This window comes from Hydra viridissima, unplaced genomic scaffold, assembly GCF_058129835.1.
Source record: "Hydra viridissima isolate aposymbiotic clone 2 unplaced genomic scaffold, HvirCarnegie_v1 scaffold_11, whole genome shotgun sequence".
Taxonomy (NCBI): Eukaryota; Metazoa; Cnidaria; class Hydrozoa; order Anthoathecata; family Hydridae; genus Hydra; species Hydra viridissima.
Window position 1 is genome coordinate 6,167,109 of NW_028324310.1, and position 17,260 is coordinate 6,184,368.

At 28.1% G+C, this 17,260-nt stretch overlaps 4 protein-coding genes and 1 pseudogene across 5 annotated transcripts in view; 3 read left to right on the plus strand and 2 right to left on the minus strand.

Annotated features, from left to right (window-relative positions):
• LOC145191235 (protein ECT2-like) overlaps positions 1-4,870 on the minus strand; it is a 72,053-nt gene extending 67,183 nt beyond the window's left edge. For both annotated transcript variants that reach the window (XM_090067700.1, XM_090067699.1), the window contains exon 1: positions 3,935-4,870. In XM_090067700.1, coding sequence (XP_089923826.1) covers positions 3,935-4,085 — 151 coding nt within the window. In that variant the 5' untranslated portion in view covers positions 4,086-4,870. The remainder of the gene's footprint in view (positions 1-3,934) is intronic.
• On the minus strand, positions 144-2,193 carry LOC149881907 (uncharacterized). Its single transcript, XM_090067702.1, has one exon. It carries the CDS (start codon positions 2,063-2,065, stop codon positions 353-355), a length of 1,713 nt encoding a protein of 570 aa, XP_089923828.1. The 5' UTR covers positions 2,066-2,193; the 3' UTR covers positions 144-352.
• A 2,960-nt stretch (positions 4,871-7,830) lies between the features above and the next one.
• LOC149881908 (uncharacterized) lies at positions 7,831-8,788 on the plus strand. The gene is made up of 2 exons (XM_090065862.1): positions 7,831-8,036; positions 8,121-8,788. The coding sequence occupies exons 1-2, from the start codon at positions 7,976-7,978 to the stop codon at positions 8,786-8,788; spliced, it is 729 nt and encodes a 242-aa protein (XP_089921988.1). The 5' UTR covers positions 7,831-7,975.
• A 439-nt stretch (positions 8,789-9,227) lies between these two features.
• LOC149881909 (uncharacterized) lies at positions 9,228-10,731 on the plus strand (annotated as a pseudogene).
• A 2,430-nt stretch (positions 10,732-13,161) lies between these two features.
• On the plus strand, positions 13,162-16,340 carry LOC149881910 (uncharacterized). The gene is made up of 5 exons (XM_090067704.1): positions 13,162-15,046; positions 15,126-15,335; positions 15,572-15,778; positions 15,870-15,932; positions 16,211-16,340. Exons 1-5 carry the CDS (start codon positions 13,293-13,295, stop codon positions 16,278-16,280), a joined length of 2,304 nt encoding a protein of 767 aa, XP_089923830.1. The 5' UTR covers positions 13,162-13,292; the 3' UTR covers positions 16,281-16,340.
• Positions 16,341-17,260: the final 920 nt, after the last annotated feature.

Sequence of the window (17,260 nt, forward strand, 5' to 3'; positions counted from 1 at the left end):
AAAACAAGCTATATAAACTGCCATATATTGTCACAGTGGAAATCTTATTAAGCCTGTACTAAATGCTACCGAGGAAGTCGAAGAACTTAATGATAAATATCAAAAAATATTTTAACTAACAATGTTAAATGCACTAATCAGTTACTTTATCAGATGGTTGGTTACCTGAAAAGGACAGTATTAAACAATGGCCAATGTTTTTCCCAACCATTCTCGCTTTCACACATTCACAACATATTAATGACACAAGCCAAAGTGTCACCAGTCAAAGTGTGGTTGATTATAAGTTGAATACCAATTGTAGGCAGTTTGCATAACAAGTTTAATCCAGTTTCCAATTATTCAACAAAGCTTAGTGTTGAATAAAAATTGTGCTCAAATAATGTTTATAGTAATAGTCTATAAAATCACACTTGAGTTCTTCCCATTTGTTATTGTCAAACTTTATATGTTCAATAAAATTTCCATGAGGTGTCCACACCATAAAATATGAGTGATGGTGCCTTGTAACAGCCATTTGTACAAGGCATTGCATATAATATGCATGATTTTTATTTAAAGAAACACCAACATCATTTTTAATCAAATATGGAAGTTTTATGCTTGGATCAAGTGGGGACAAGTAATTTATAGAAAATGGGCATTTAACTTCAAGACATGCAGGTGGACAACACAAACAAGTAACGATACAATCAGGACTACCACCAATGAAGGGAACATCTCTATCTAAAAATAGCCCACAATCATGCATTGCTACACCTTTATGATTGATTTTTAAAATTTCATAAAAACAATTAACAGCATTTTGTTCCATTTCCCTGCCATACTTTATTGCAGGTATGTTTGAATTAACAAACGACATGCCAGATATATGTTGATTTAACTCCCACATATCAGCATCAATTTTATTTAACTTGTTCATTTTTGTCCAAACATTATAACTTTTTGAAGCTGTTATAACACCTTTTCTATATTCATACCAGTATTTGTTTTTATTTTGTCCTTTGGTCAACTGCTCAATTTCTTCAATATTTTTAAGCGTCATATGAAGTGTTATATTTTTTTCAAATGATAATATATCTTTTGACATAACCAGTATATCATTAACACTCATTAGATTTGATTGGCAAGTACTAATGCCGTTTACGACTTCTAAACTAAAGTCAATATCTGGTTTTGAGACAGCATTAAAAATGATGGAATTAGGCACTATTTCTTTTAATGCTTTTGCAACATCCTGAAGATTAAGTTTAGTAGAATAATTAGAAATTGGATTAAATTTCTTATACAAACTGTCTACAAATGGTCTTTTTTTTTTTAAATGTTGAGAAAAATTTTCTCTGCTAAAATCTAGATTTTTAATTTTAACAGGTAAAACATCTTTTCGATTTGGAAGCCATTGATTTGAAACCATTGTGCAAGCCGGATTTGTTAAGCCCATTCTTACAGCAGCTTCAATTCTAAACATTGCTGCAGCAACATGGTTACATGTTTGGCTCATTCCTGCCATACATGTACAGTGACAAGATCGGATTTTAGCATTTTCTTTTTCTATGATCAACCACAGTTTATGGCTTGTGTCATTAATACGTTGTGAATGTCTGCATTCGCCTTTTATTGCACAAAATGGACTTTCCTCACTTATACAGTGATAAGAGAGTTTTTGAAGCCAGCCTGTTTTATAAAAACTAAAAGCTTTTGAATTTTTATAATCATTTAAGTCATTGCTGCCTAATTCAGATGGGTTAAACATCAAATAGTTAAAAATATCTGGATACAAAACCATTGGCCATTGTTTAATACTGTCCTCTTCAGGTAACCAACCATCTAATAAGATAAACGGATCACTGCATTTAACATTGTTAATTAAAAGTTTTTTTTGATATTCATCTTTAAGTTCTTCGACTGCCTCGGTAGCAGTAAGTACAGGCTCAATAAAGTTTTCCATTGCAGAAAATACACGAGCAACTAATTCCCTCTTCGTTCCAGAAACACGCAAATTTCGAAGTCTTAAATACTGCTTTAACTCATAAACTTTCATTTTATTAATTAAATCGAAATCCATTATGAGTTTATCTTAGGATAAATAATCTTAACAAAAGAAAAGCTCAATGTTTACTTAAAAATCCTTTGTACGTAAAAGTTTATTTTTATTTTACCCACACAATTTGGATCCAGATCCTCAATATTTCTACGCGTTTTTTACGATCGGATTGGTGTATTGTTTTTCGTTGAGCCGTGGAATCACTACCTTTATTTTAGTAAAGAATTTAACTATCTGCAACCTGGTACCAGTAAATAGGCTGATAGATACTGAGAAAGGATTTGATGAGTTGTTCGATCAAAGAAAAAAAAAACAACAGAAAAAGCTTGGTACAAAATTTTTCCAGATGATAATTGTTATGTAATTATGTAATAACTTACTAAAGATAAAAAAATTAAAAGCCCGATTTCCACTAAATAGCTGCTATGAAACACCAGAGTATGTCAGAAAAAACTTCAGAAAAACATCTTTTTAATGAAAAATAACCATTTATAATAAATAACATTAATACACTTTAATTTTAATTCTTTATATTTTATTTCAATTAAAACTAAGTAGAGAAAAACTTGAATTTCCAATTTAAAAATCAAGTTGAAAACAATTTCTTTAACTGTTTTGTTGACTAATCCAGTATATGTTGACTCAAAAATAATATCAATACAAACTTTAAAATTTTTAATATCACAAAAGATGGTTTCACTCATTTCAAGCAAAAATATTTCATCAATATTCACTTTTATCGAAATATTTGTAAATGAATATAGAGTTGTGTGTTCTTGAAATTTAACACATAAGAACCATTTTGCGATTTTTTTATTTTCAATTAAACTTATTGAACTTTAAAACAATGCAGATAAAAATAGCTATCTTGATGTACACTTCTAAAATAGTTGCTTGTCATATTACAGTGTGTTAAAGTTTATACGAGGGCTTTGTTGAATAACACTTTTCTTTTTCTTTGCCAATTATAACACTCTTTAAAGAAGCATTGAACTTTCTGGTTAAATTAAAAATACTTACCCTAGGATTTGATCTAACAATGCAAAAAATGACATTTTTATCTTTTTCACCTGGGAATAAATCAAAAATTTATTCCCAGGTAAAAAAAAAGGTAATTAAATAAAATCAATTATCAATAAAAGAGAGGGGTGTATCACACATGCACAAAAAAGTTACCAATAAATAGAAGAACTCTTAAAAATATTTTGCTTTGACAACTTTATCATCAAAAAACTATACCAGAATCATAAAATAATTGCCCTCACAAAAAACTTCTGGACACACTATATTTATAATTATGAAAATTAAACTATGAAGTGAAATTTTAAAATGCTTGTGCTAAAAAACTTTATGTTATATTGGCTAAAGTTCAATAGCTTTCACTAACTGCTTATTCTTTTGTAGAGTTTTCCATTTCATTTAACTAATAGTTTCATGGTAACCAAGACACTTAATGAATGCTATATATAAAAATACCTTACATATTTATCAGGATTTTTTGAAGCATTAGTTTATTGTGTCTTTGATATAAAAAAGATATACAAAAAAAAATTGTTATATATTAAATAGTTAAAAAAGTAGTTATATTGTTATTGATAATATTTTTAATTCAACTTTGTACTAACCCATACAAATTTTGTTAACATCTTTACTACATATGTTTCACTTCTATTTTTTATTAAATAACTTTAAACAAGTTTTCTGATATTGAGGAAAACTTGTTTAAGAACACAAATAGGGTTTACAGCTTAATTGATAAATAGCTATGAAATCTATCATTTAAAATCAAGTGATTTTTTATGAATAAGCTGTTGTAGCATAATTTTTGTTCAAAATTTCAAAATGCTGCTAGCAAGTCATACACATATATATCAAGACATACAAAAATACCTTTAGCATCTAACTCTGAAACTTTGTTTGAAAGTGGTGGTGCAGATGATGACAGTACACTAATTAAGCTTAGGGTTGAGTAATTCATTCTAGTTTTTAAATCACATTCTGAAAAAATTGCACTAGAAGTCGCATCATCTTCAGCAGCCATTGATTTACGTTAGTTCCAAAACAAAAAATTGATATTTATGTAGCTTGTTATTGGTATATTAATTAGCTACCTAAATAATCTCAATATTTGCCTATGGCATTACATATGGGTTCCGTATATAACTTTGTCTAGATTAGATCAAATTGAACACTTGACCTTTTATCACTGATCTTTATGATAATATAATAGCTCTTAGGATAAAAAAAACAGCTTATTTAGGGGTTTCAAGAAGTATTCATAGAATGAGTTAAAAGAAAAAACAGTAAGATATTCATAACTTTTTTTAAATATTCAAAGTATTCACTCTTAGAAAAATTTTGTAATTGATTATGATAGAACTTTATGCTGATTAAGAATCATATTGAAAACATAGGTCTCAAAATCAATATAAAGTGCTCTAATCAGAAGTCGTAAAAAAGAAAAAGTACAAGTCCTTTATATTCACCATATTGATTAATGATTATGTTTGATTAAAAGTTATCTTCTTAAACAACCTGGTTTATATTTTCATTATAAATATTTCGAATTGTCACCCTATTTATTTTTAGCTGAATTCTCACTTTGTTTTCTAAAATATCTTTTAAAAGATTTATGAAATAACTTGAAAAAATATTTTATCGTAACCTACAATAAACTATAAAACAACTAAAAAATTTTGCAATAATGAAATGTTTTGACAACTATTGACTTCCATTTTATTTATTTCCAAATTTATCTTTATATTTTGTGTATCAATATAGGGGAGAGTGGGGAGAAGTGGGACGCGGGAGAAGTGGGACGCCCCTATAATTTTATTTCGCAGCAGCGCCAGAATTCCGGCGAATAATCGCAAGCCGTGACTACTAGATTAGTAACGGGCCAGTACTGGCCCGAGTCTGGCATGCTTCTGGCGAGTAGTCGTACGCCATTGCGATGGCATTTTGACAATGATATATTAAGAATAACTAGATGTCTAACTGCCGTAAATCGGTATAAGAAAAAGTGAAGCAAAAATCGGCCATTATGGGGGGCAAAATTTTTACGCTATTTATCAAAACAAAACAAATACGAAGCTTTTGATTTGTTAAATTTGCCCCCCATAATGGCCGATTTTTGCTTCAAAAAATACGCGAAAGTTAGACATCTAGTTATTTTTAATATATCATTGCATTTCGATGGCTCCGCGCAAAATCGAATTATCTGCAATCTCCGCGGAAAACAAATTTGGCATATCTGCTTTCTCCGTTTAAAACAAAATCGGCATATCTGCAATCTCCGCGTAAAACAAAATTGGACTATCTGCATTTTTGCCAGATACATTTTTGGACTATCTGCGTTTTTCGGGTGCATAAATTTTTGGTGGTGTTTCTTTAAATATTTGAAGTTTTTTATAAAATTCTACAATTTTTTAAATAATAGCGATTATTTAAACATTTATTAATAGCGATTATTTAAACACAAAACCTTGATCATAACTTGATTAAGTTTAATATATATATATATATATATATATATATATATATATATATATATATATATATATATATATATATATATATATATATATATATATATATACATATATTTATATATACACGTATATATACACACACGCATTTATAAATATATATATGTATACATATATTTATATATACACATATATACACACATATATAAATATATATATATATATATATATATTTATATTTATATATATATATATATATATATATATATATATATATATATATATATATATATATATATACAAATATATATATATATATAGTAACCTAGATCGTAACTAACAAAATTATTGTTATTAACCTATTTTTGTTCATTAAGCAATCAAACTATGTGGAGTTTTCTTTGTTGTCTACTTAAAACCATTCTTTTTTGGAGATGCCACTTAACTGAACACAAACTAGTTAAAAACTCATGCATGAGTATTAAACATTATGGTTTCCAACTTTTCTTAAACTTGGTTTATCAATAATTAGGATCAAAATCAAACTGAACCTAAGGTTCAGTTGGATTTGAGCTCTAAACCATTAAACATTGGTTTAATCAGATGTCACCTCAACTGCAGTGATGATCAAACAATTTTGGTCCAATTATATTTGATAATTTTTACATATCCAAGACTTTGGGATGTAATGATATATAAAAAAGGGTTGTAATTTTTTTACTATGATAGTAATAACTATGATACAATCAAAAATAGCTGTATTTTTTCTATAAAAGAATAATTACAAAATAACAAAAAACTGCTGTTTTAAATAAACATATCCTTAACTTGCACATTGATCTGAATATCAGGCTTTTATTACTTTTACAGTATACCCAATATAATAAATCATCACATTTGTAATAGACAATATTAATTACTTGAATTTAAATTATAGTCACATTTAGGTAACTTTTAACTTTAGAAATTATAATTTAACATACAAACACAACTTATCTAAAAACATCTATAATTTTGTAGTCCTAACATATTTTTAAGATCTAACATATTTTATTTGACGATAGCAATAATACACTTGAATTAATTAATTTTGTAAGCTAAACAAACCAACTTGTTATTTTCACATTTAACCAAAACATGACTGACTGCTATATGCTATATAGTATACCTATATAATATAGATAACACAGTAACACTACTTTTTTTTTTCTGTTGAAAATAGACAAACTTGAAAAATACCAAACAATGTTTCGAATAAGCCTCGTAAAACTGTAAAACGTTTTCTTAATCCAGCAGCATTTTAATTTCAAATTAAATTTGAATACATAAAATTGGTTTTGCGATCAGCTACACTTTGATCAATTCATGATGTGTATACGCTTACTAAGTTCAGACTTGAGATTAAAGTAGATGCAGACTGTTCTTATTTTAGCTGCTAAAATGATGTTCTAAAAATATTGTAAATTTTTCATTTGCATTAACATACCATATGTCATATAACTATTTAAAATAATTACTTCTAAACAAAATCAAATGTGGCAAGTGAAACTTTGTGTTAAAACTTAAACAGATTTATATCTCAGGAATAGATGGAAAATAATGCAATTACTGTCTTTTTATTAACAACTTTTATCATGAGATCTGCCACTTGTAGTGAAATCACATTTTGACAAGGCGCATAATTTCATGCAATAAAAACTTTGAACGCCCGGAGAAAGTTCAAAAATAAAGCTGGCGGAAAATGCAGATAGTCCAATTTTGTTTTATGCGGAGATTGCAGATATGCCAATAGACCAAGGCGATACTTATTATACTAAGGTGGACCATCTTTTTTGTGCAAAATCATACCTGTCTGTCATTTGGATGCTTCTTTTTTGTTTGAGCAAGTATGCTATGTTATTAATTCAATCAAGTCTAGCAATGGAAAAGTTATTTCAGTTATTTGTGATGGAAATCGAACAAATCAAGCTTTTTTTAATTTATTTGAGAGAGTTGAAGAAAAACCTTGGTTAACAAAATGTGGGATTTTTCTACTTTTTGATTATAGTCATCTACTAAAAAGTATCAGAAATAACTGGATAACAGAAAAAACACAGGAATTGCATTTTGAAAAAAATCAAAATATGACTGCTAAATGGAGTGACCTTAAATGTTTATTTGATTTTGAGAAAGATCAGCTAATTAAATTATCTAGACTAAATTTTGTAGCTATACATCCAAAACCTATTGAAAGACAAAATGTTTCACACTGTTTAAAAGTGTTTTGTGATGAAACTATAGCTGCTCTCAAAACTTATTCAAAAGTTATCCACCCCTGTAATATGAATGAAACCATTTGTTTTTTAGAAAAAGTTACTAAATTCTGGAAAATAGTTAGTGTGAAAGAAATTTATGGTGACACTCGATTTTTAGATTCTTGTAATATTTACTTGATTTTGGGGATATGGCTCTTAAAATGAGTGGTAAACAAGGATGTAGAATAAAATCCTTAACTAGAGATACAGGTACTTCAATTTGGCATACTTGTTATGGGTTAGTAGAGATGTGTAAATATTTGCTAAAAAACAATTTCATTTATGTTATCTTAGGAGAATTCTCAACAGATTATATTGAAATAGCATTTAGTAAGTTTAGACAAGGTTCAGGCGAAACATATTTTATAACTGTTCAAAATGTTGTTGAAAAATTAAACATTGAAAAAGCTAAACTGTTATTGGAATTAAAAGTTGATGTTTCAGATTACACTACTGATATTGAGCATTTATGTCAAAAATGTGGCTATTTTAGAAGTGAAGAATCTTGTGATATAATTAATCAATTGCCTGAACTAGAAGCATCTTTGCCACTGAGTACAAAAATGGCTCTGTTTTATATTGAAGGCTATGTTACAAGAAAAGATGATGTCAGTGAAAATGAATTATTGACTGACACTGCATTTTATTTTCAGTTGTATGGAGACTACACAAAAACTATGGACAGAGGTGGATTGAGGGTACCTCTGGATAGCTGTGTTCAGTGGGTTTTTTTTTGTTACATTATTTTTGAAATTGAGAAAAAAATGACATGCAGAAAGTCGTTGTGCAATATATTTATGATGATATCAGATATTTATAACTTAAACATGCTAAAGAAACATGGTGTTATATTGTCAAACATATTTCTTTTATTATTGTTTATTTATTATTGTTTGTTTATTTCACCTAAGTCCTCTAAAGAACCTGCATTAAAGGTTTTAAAATTATCTGTAAAGCATTAAAAAGTATTGCTATGTACATTTTTCATAACAAATTCTAATATTTGATGATTATTTTAATAGCTTTTTTTGCATTATTTTAAAGGTTGTTTATTTTTCTTTTGTGATTTTGTTTTTAAATAAAACTCATTCATTATTCTGAAAAATGTTGTTTTTCATTACTTTTTGTTTTATTAAAATCTTATGACATTTAATAAAACTGCATTAGACACTGTGCATTGGAACAGTTCCTTTTAAATTTAATAAATTAACTGAAAATAATGTAGCTCGCTTATTTTTTCAGCCATTTTTTCCGTAAGATTGTCCGCCCCCAGTTAAAAATACGGATTCGCGACGGGAAGGCCTGTAATAAGTATCGCCTTGCAATAGACCTTTTCATAAAGCATTCCGTGAAAACGAGGCAGTGTTTGTAACAATCAAAACAAATCAACGATATTTAAAAATGGCAATATCATCTGGGTTGCAATGTGCTTCTTACGAATGTTTTTCATATAGCTATGATTTTGTAGATGGAATTAGTGTTCCAACAAATATTAGTTTTTTTACATTTCCAGCCGAAACTGGAGATAAGAATATTTGGTGCAACTTGATAAAGGCAAGAAAATAAAGATAATTTCAAAATAACAAAATATACTTGATTATGTCAAAAGCATTTCTTACAAGAAACGATCCATAGAACCCCTGGCGGTACACGGATAAGGCTTATAAAAGGTGCTAGGCCGATATTGCACTCATGGAATAACTTTTCAGTAGCAGATACATCTAGAAAACCACCAATTTTCAGTCAATGTTTAAAGAAAATATGCAGGCCTCAACTTCAAAATTTCAATGACGATTCGTCTGCATCAACATTATTGTTACCGCCGCTAAATGAAGTAAATTCCTCTTTATCAACATCATTTTTAATGCCAGTTATAGAAGTAGATTCTTCTTTATTGCTCATATATGAAATGGAAAAGGAGAACCACATTAAAGGTTGATTTAGAAAGGAGTAATGAATTTCTAGGTGTACGTTGCATTTGTTTCACTGATCATATTATGGAAAATGATGAAAGTTGTAATCATTATACTGGTTTTCCATTAATTAACATTTTAAAAGTTGTTTTAGAATTTTTAGATCCTGGTGAAAATGGAAGAAACATAATTTTATACAACAACCAAAAAACAAAAATAAGTTCATCTACCAGACATCCAAGAGCATAAAAGCCACTTGATGCATTTATTTTAACATTGACTTGTTTACACAGGAATTTCGATCTTTGTCATTTATTGTTTTTATACAATATTTCAGAAGGAACAGTCTCGAATACTGTAAATACATGGATAAATTTTATGTATATAAGACTTGGATCAATCTGCATATGGCCTAGTATGGAGTAAATTACAAAAACAATGCTGCAATCAATGAAGGAAAAGTTCCCAACTGTGAAGTGTATCATTGATTGTGTAGAATTTAAGGTGGAAACACCATATAAACTATTTATCCACACAATTATGTATTCAGATTACAAAAGTCACACAGCAGTTAAAGTTTTAGTAGAAATTGCACCTGGGGGAGGATTTACATTTATTTTAAATGCCTACCCAGGGAGTATTTCTGATAAAGAATTTGTTATTAAAAGTGGATTTTTAAGTCAAGCATTATGGAATCCAGGTGAAAGTGTAATGAGTGACCATGGCTTTACATAAGCAGAATACCTCAGACCACTTGGTGCTAATCTTGTTTTACCATCATTTTTAAGGGGTAGGGAACAATTTACTATTGAGAAAACAGTTTTAAGTCAACAAATTGCAAATGAAAGAATCCATGTGGAGAAAATGATACAGAGGTTAAAGTGTTATCATATATTTGATTATGTTATCCCTATGAATATAATGGGTTCTTTAAATCAAATTATTTCAGTAGCTGCTTTACTGTCAAATTTTCAATATACAATTATCAAAAATTAAATTGAACAGCTAAGCTAACTTAAAAGCATTTAAAATTGTCACAGTTAAGTATACCAAAAATCTTAAATAACTCTAATATACTTAAATAAAGCCTTATATATATATATATATATATATATATATATATATATATATATATATATATATATATATATATATATATATATATATATATATATATATATATATATATATATATATATATATATATATATATATATATATATATATATATATATATATATATATATATATAGGAAGACCAGAGAGCTGACATGTAAAGTAAAGCAAAGAAACGTAAAGATGCTGCATACTACCTTTAGAGCAATTTTGCTAAGAATTTAGAAAACAGAGAGAAAAAACTTAAAAATATCTTATATATCAAAAAATAACTCCTGATGTTGAAAGAGTTTTAAATACTTTGTCTGATTTAGTGTTTTTTACTTAATGTTACTTTAATAACTACCTTTTTATTTTGACTATATTAGTGTATTTTATATTTAAGTTTATCTTATATCTATTAAGAAATTTAAAAAAAAAACATAAAAAACTAAAAAATTATTCCATAACTGCCTTAACAAGAAAAGGAAAGAATCCAAAAATGGAGGGCTAATTTTAGGCAACAACATTAATACTATACATAAAGTGCCTCTCAAGAAAAGGAAAGAATCCAGAAATGGAGGGTTAACCTTAGACAATAACATAGTAAATGAAAATTAAATTTTAGAAACTAAATAGAGAAAATACCACCAGTTATCACCTCTAAACCCTACAAAATTTTTGGTAAAAGATAAGTTTGTTTTGATTGTTACAAACACTGCCTCGCTTTGAAAAATCTCCATTCTCCGTCGCAGATATTTATGAAAAGGTCTATTTTGTTTTTGGCGGAGATTGCAGATAGTCCGATTTTGCGCGGAGTGTAGTAGTTTATCACCTCCGCCTGATTTATCACCTCCTTCCATAGAAAACCTAAAACGAGGTTGCGCTTTCAGATAATAGCTGTTAGAATTGTGCCTAATGCGTCCGTCTCAGCGCAATAAACTTTAATAACAACAACTAAAAGGAAAGACAAGGTCAACAATTCTAGAAATTAAATTTACTCGGTCATGTTGTGATGTTCCAACTTTATATTTTTAAAAGGTATTTAAAGAAAAACAATAGTGATATAAGTTATATTATAACTTATAATTTTAAATTAACTAGTTATGCATTTTTTTTAGAAATACTCTAGAATTTGTTTTATATGTGGCTGATTTATCACCTCCTCCTAGTAAATTACTTATCTTACTTCTGATTTATCACCTCCTCCCCCCCTTAATTCCCTTAATTAAGAATTGGGTCATTCCAGTAGATTTCAACAATTTTCCATCTAAGTTGTTGGCACTATGTCTCAGATTTTGCTCTTCTTTTGAAATTATGTTAATAATAATAAAATATGAACAATTTGAAAATTTCAATGCATTTGCATTATCCGTTACTAAATTATCGGCATTAAAAGATTTGCGATGGAAGCCTACTTTTTAATAAACTGTATTTTTGGCATTTTAATACGTTTATAACTTTTTTCTGTAATATAATAAATGCATATTTTTTTATTTACTAAATAAATGTAACTTAGCCTAGATAAAAAACAAGGTGCAGCTTATTTATTTGATTTCAGAAAAAAAATATCAGCACACAAAACAATTTTCATTAAATTGAAAAAAGTACTACTTTTATGCCATTATAATTTTTTTCTGATGTATAATAAACTATGTATAATTTTAGAACTATAATCTTTGCCATAAAAGTAGAATTAAAATTTAAAAAATCTTCATTTATTGTTTAACAGAAAAAATATATACATCGTTAAAAATTGCCATTGATGGAAATCGACAAATTTTGGGCTTAATTAAAATAGTCAGTAAAATTTTCTGATACCTTGTACCAAACTAATAATGACAGCAAATAATATTCATGTATAGTATATTATTTAGCAAATAAAAGTTTTCATTTATTCAGTAACATGTTAAAATGACACCTATTAAAAGATATGAGCGTTTATATATATTTATATATATACCCAGCAAGCACACAACGTTGAAACAACGTTGAAATAACGTTGATCGACGTTGATCAACGTTATTTCAACGTTGTGTGCTTGCTGGGTATATATATATATATATATATATATATATATACATATATATATATATATATATATATATATATATATATATATATATATATATATATATATATATATATATATATATATATATATATATATATATATATGTATATATGTGTGTGTGTGTGTGTGTGTAAATTAAAGTAAAATGTAGAAAACTTTAAGCCATAATTAAAGAATTTTTTTTAATAAAGTACTTAGGTTTTTGTTTTTCTTTTATAGTATGTGTTAAATTGAAGTAAAACATCTTTAAAAACATATTTAGTTTTAAATTATTATAAACACTTTAAAGACATTGTAGTCACTAAAGAAACTAGTTTATAAGCATTTGAAATTTTTACTATTAACTCTTAGTTTATAGTAAAAATTTATTATTATTCAGGCATAATGACTAACAATACGTGTTCATTAGGTGATCATTTAAATCAAGAGTGCCACAAATTATCCTATGTCTCAAAGTCAGATGTTTGTGATATAACACATGAACATAAATATTTGCTTAGCGTGAGAACAGGAATTAGTGTACAGAACTTGAAGACAATTTGCACTCATCATGAAATGGAATATTTTCGATACTATGGCAATAATTTTCGTAGCTGTTGTAATCCTCTGAATCTTCACACAAAGGTCATTAAAAAGAATTTAACCCCTATAACTCTTGTTCATCACAGCATCCACAACGCCCTAATTCCTGGCCAAAAGATATGTTGTCCCTGCTTAAGAAAGCTGAGAGCAAAAAATGATGGAATCAGTGTTGAAATAGAAAATGATCCTGATTATATAGATGATGGACATATAAAAAAAAATGTTGAAGATCTCAACATAAGTTTAACATCGTTTGGACATTCCCCTATAATTAGCAAAAAAAGAAGCTATGAACAACTTCAAAGTAGAGTCAAAGTTAAAGTTCGAAGGCTGAATGAATCAGTAAACTCTGTTAATATCATTGAAGCCAGTGATGCAGAAACAACTCTTAAAGCAGAATCATTAGACTATTTTGTTATGAAGTTAAGGGAGAAGTATGACAGAGAAGTTAACATAACTGAAAAAATAAAATTGCTGACACTTGTCCCAATACATTGGACACTTGAATTTACAATGCAAGAGTTTAACACTACACAGTATATGGTAAGAGAGGCAAGAAAACTAAGGGATGAAAAAGGCATACTTGGAGATCGAATATTGGAAAACAACAAACCAAAGAAGTTGACACCTGATGTTACTAAAACAATAAAAGAGTTTTATGAAAATGATGAAAATTCTCGTTTACTTCCCGGCAAGAAAGACTATATTAGTGTTAATACTGATGTAGGAAAATCACATAAACAAAAAATTTTAATTCTATGCAACTTAAAGGAACTTTATGCTGCGTTCAAATTAAAATACCCAGAAATAAAGGTTGGTTTCTCCACATTTGCCAGTTTAAGGCCTAAATGGTGTGTTTTGGCAGGGTCTTCTGGTACACACAGTGTTTGCGTATGTCAGTGTCATGAAAACCCAAAACTCAAACTTTGTGCTCTTGATAGTACCTTAGAGCTAAAAACCATGATGGCTATACAAGTATGCAGTGTAAATTCAGAAGAATGCATGCTCCACAAGTGTGAAAACTGTGGCGGAGTTAACGCTGTAAAGATGGAACTGGAAAGATATGCTACAAATAGTGACACTTACACTTTCAAACAATGGGTAAATGTTGACCGCAGTGAATTAACAACAATCACAGAAGATGCACATGTGTTCATTGAAAATTTAAGTCTCAATATTTGGAAACTATCCATTCATGAATTTGTCAGGCATAGACAAGCTGCATACCTTAGAAATCTGAAGGATTCTCTACCGCAAAATGAAATTCTGGTTATAGGTGACTTTGCCGAAAATTATACATGTATTGTTCAAAATTCCATACAAGCAGCATACTTCTCAGCCACTCAAGTGACATTACATCCATTTGCTGCCTACTACAACACAACCAATGGCTTAACATCAAAATGTTACTGCATACTGTCAAACTCCATGGATCATAACCATGTTGCAGTTCACTCATTCCTTAAAGAACTTTTACCAAAATTCAAATCATTGGTTTCAGAATTGAAACACATTCATTATTTCAGTGATGGATCAGCTGCACAATACAAAAATCGGTGAGTAATCTATACCTGTAATAATAGGCTTATTAACAACCTTTGTAAAGCTGTACAGCATACATTTCTACGATTTTAGATACAACTTAGTGAATCTTGCAAACCACAAACACGATTTTGGTGTAGAAGCCTCCTGGAATTTTTTTGCCACAAGCCACGGCAAAAATGTATGTGACGGTATTGGAGGTACTGTGAAACGAGTGTTGTCTAAGTTATCACTCCAGGGACACCTTCTTAACAATGCTGAAAGAATTATGAACTGTTGTATTGACGAGATTAAAGGAATAGAGTAAGTACTTTACACTCACTAACTGTATTTTATTTTGAATCAATAACATTGTTACAATTCAACTTCAAACATATCATGAATATTTGTTCAAATACAAAAATAAAATAATAATAAAATTGAAATAAAAAAATAAATGATAAAAAAAAAATAATTAAAAAATGGTAATGAATGAAAAAGTATGAAAAATAATTAGTAAAAATGATATAGTAATGAATAAATATGATTTTTAATTTTAGATTCATCTATGTTGATAAGTTAGCTGTTTCTCAATGCCAATCATTTCTACAGACTCGATACCAAAAGATGACTGATCCAATAAGAGGAACCCGATCTTTCCATGCCTTTCGAATAACAGATAATGGTCTTGCTGCTTATACTCTCAGTGAGCATATCAATGGAACGCTTGTTATTCCAGTTAAAGAAAGCTTATTTAATAAAAAAAAGTAAATATAATTTTAATTAAAAGAAATAATAGCAATAACAATAAACAGGAAGCATACATTTTTGTAATTTATTCCTTTTTTGAAATTTCAGAAAAATCAAAGTATGTGAAAATATACAATCCACTTCTGTATCCAACACATTGACTGACATCAGGTGAGGCAATATATATTCCGATAAAATATGAGAAATAAATTATTAGTAAACTATTTATAATTGTCAATAACCATCATAACTATGATTAGTTTAGTTGATGATCAATTTTTTAACAATGATGTGCAATATATTAAATTATGAATTTAATCAGATATTCAGTCATTACTTAACATGTACAGCCTATTTTTATTTAATAATCTAAGACATTCATAATTTTATGTTGAAGAAGATTAGTTTACTGTCTAATCTTTATTTTTATATATAAATTTACTTTTCAGCATGATTCCTGTTATGGGAACCTGTGACATGAGCTCAAGAAATTCTGGGGAAGCCGAAATTGTACCCTAAAAGCACAAATAAAAGACAATTTTATATTTTTTGATTTGAAATAATGTATGGATGGCATCATTACTTTTGTATTGTTGAATAAAAATGTTTTATTGTAATATCAGTTTATGTAAAAATATTTCTAAAAATTAGTTATGGCGGAGATTAGTGTGCTAAATTATAAGATTATGTCATAATATATAATGGCCTGTCATTTTAACATGTTACTGAATAAATGAAAACTTTTATTTGCTAAATAATATACTATACATGAATATTATTTGCTGTCATTATTAGTTTGGTACAAGGTATCAGAAAATTTTACTGACTATTTTAATTAAGCCCAAAATTTGTCGATTTCCATCAATGGCAATTTTTAACGATGTATATATTTTTTCTGTTAAACAATAAATGAAGATTTTTTAAATTTTAATTCTACTTTTATGGCAAAGATTATAGTTCTAAAATTATACATAGTTTATTATACATCAGAAAAAAATTATAATGGCATAAAAGTAGTACTTTTTTCAATTTAATGAAAATTGTTTTGTGTGCTGATATTTTTTTTCTGAAATCAAATAAATAAGCTGCACCTTGTTTTTTATCTAGGCTAAGTTACATTTATTTAGTAAATAAAAAAATATGCATTTATTATATTACAGAAAAAAGTTATAAACGTATTAAAATGCCAAAAATACAGTTTATTAAAAAGTAGGCTTCCATCGCAAATCTTTTAATGCCGATAATTTAGTAACGGATAATGCAAATGCATTGAAATTTTCAAATTGTTCATATTTTATTATTATTAACATAATTTCAAAAGAAGAGCAAAATCTGAGACATAGTGCCACCAACCTTTTGTTGAAATCTACTGGAATGACCCAATTCCCTTAAAAACTACATAATTTTTCAAAATGGAGTACATCCGTTACAGGTCAACCATTTGAACTTTTTTTATTGTGACTTGAAAATACCTATTTTAGGGCTTTTCTGCCCTGGAG

Coding starts and splice junctions, on each gene's coding strand:
- LOC149881907 (XM_090067702.1), bottom strand. CDS start 2,065: ATGGATTTCGATTTAATTAATAAAATGAAAGTTTATGAGTTAAAGCAG.
- LOC149881908 (XM_090065862.1), top strand. CDS start 7,976: ATGGCTCTTAAAATGAGTGGTAAACAAGGATGTAGAATAAAATCCTTA. Junction 8,037..8,120: donor ATCCTTAACTAGAGATACAG/GTACTTCAATTT, acceptor ATGTTATCTTAG/GAGAATTCTCAACAGATTAT.
- LOC149881910 (XM_090067704.1), top strand. CDS start 13,293: ATGACTAACAATACGTGTTCATTAGGTGATCATTTAAATCAAGAGTGC. Junction 15,336..15,571: donor GACGAGATTAAAGGAATAGA/GTAAGTACTTTA, acceptor TTTTAATTTTAG/ATTCATCTATGTTGATAAGT. Junction 15,779..15,869: donor AGCTTATTTAATAAAAAAAA/GTAAATATAATT, acceptor TTGAAATTTCAG/AAAAATCAAAGTATGTGAAA.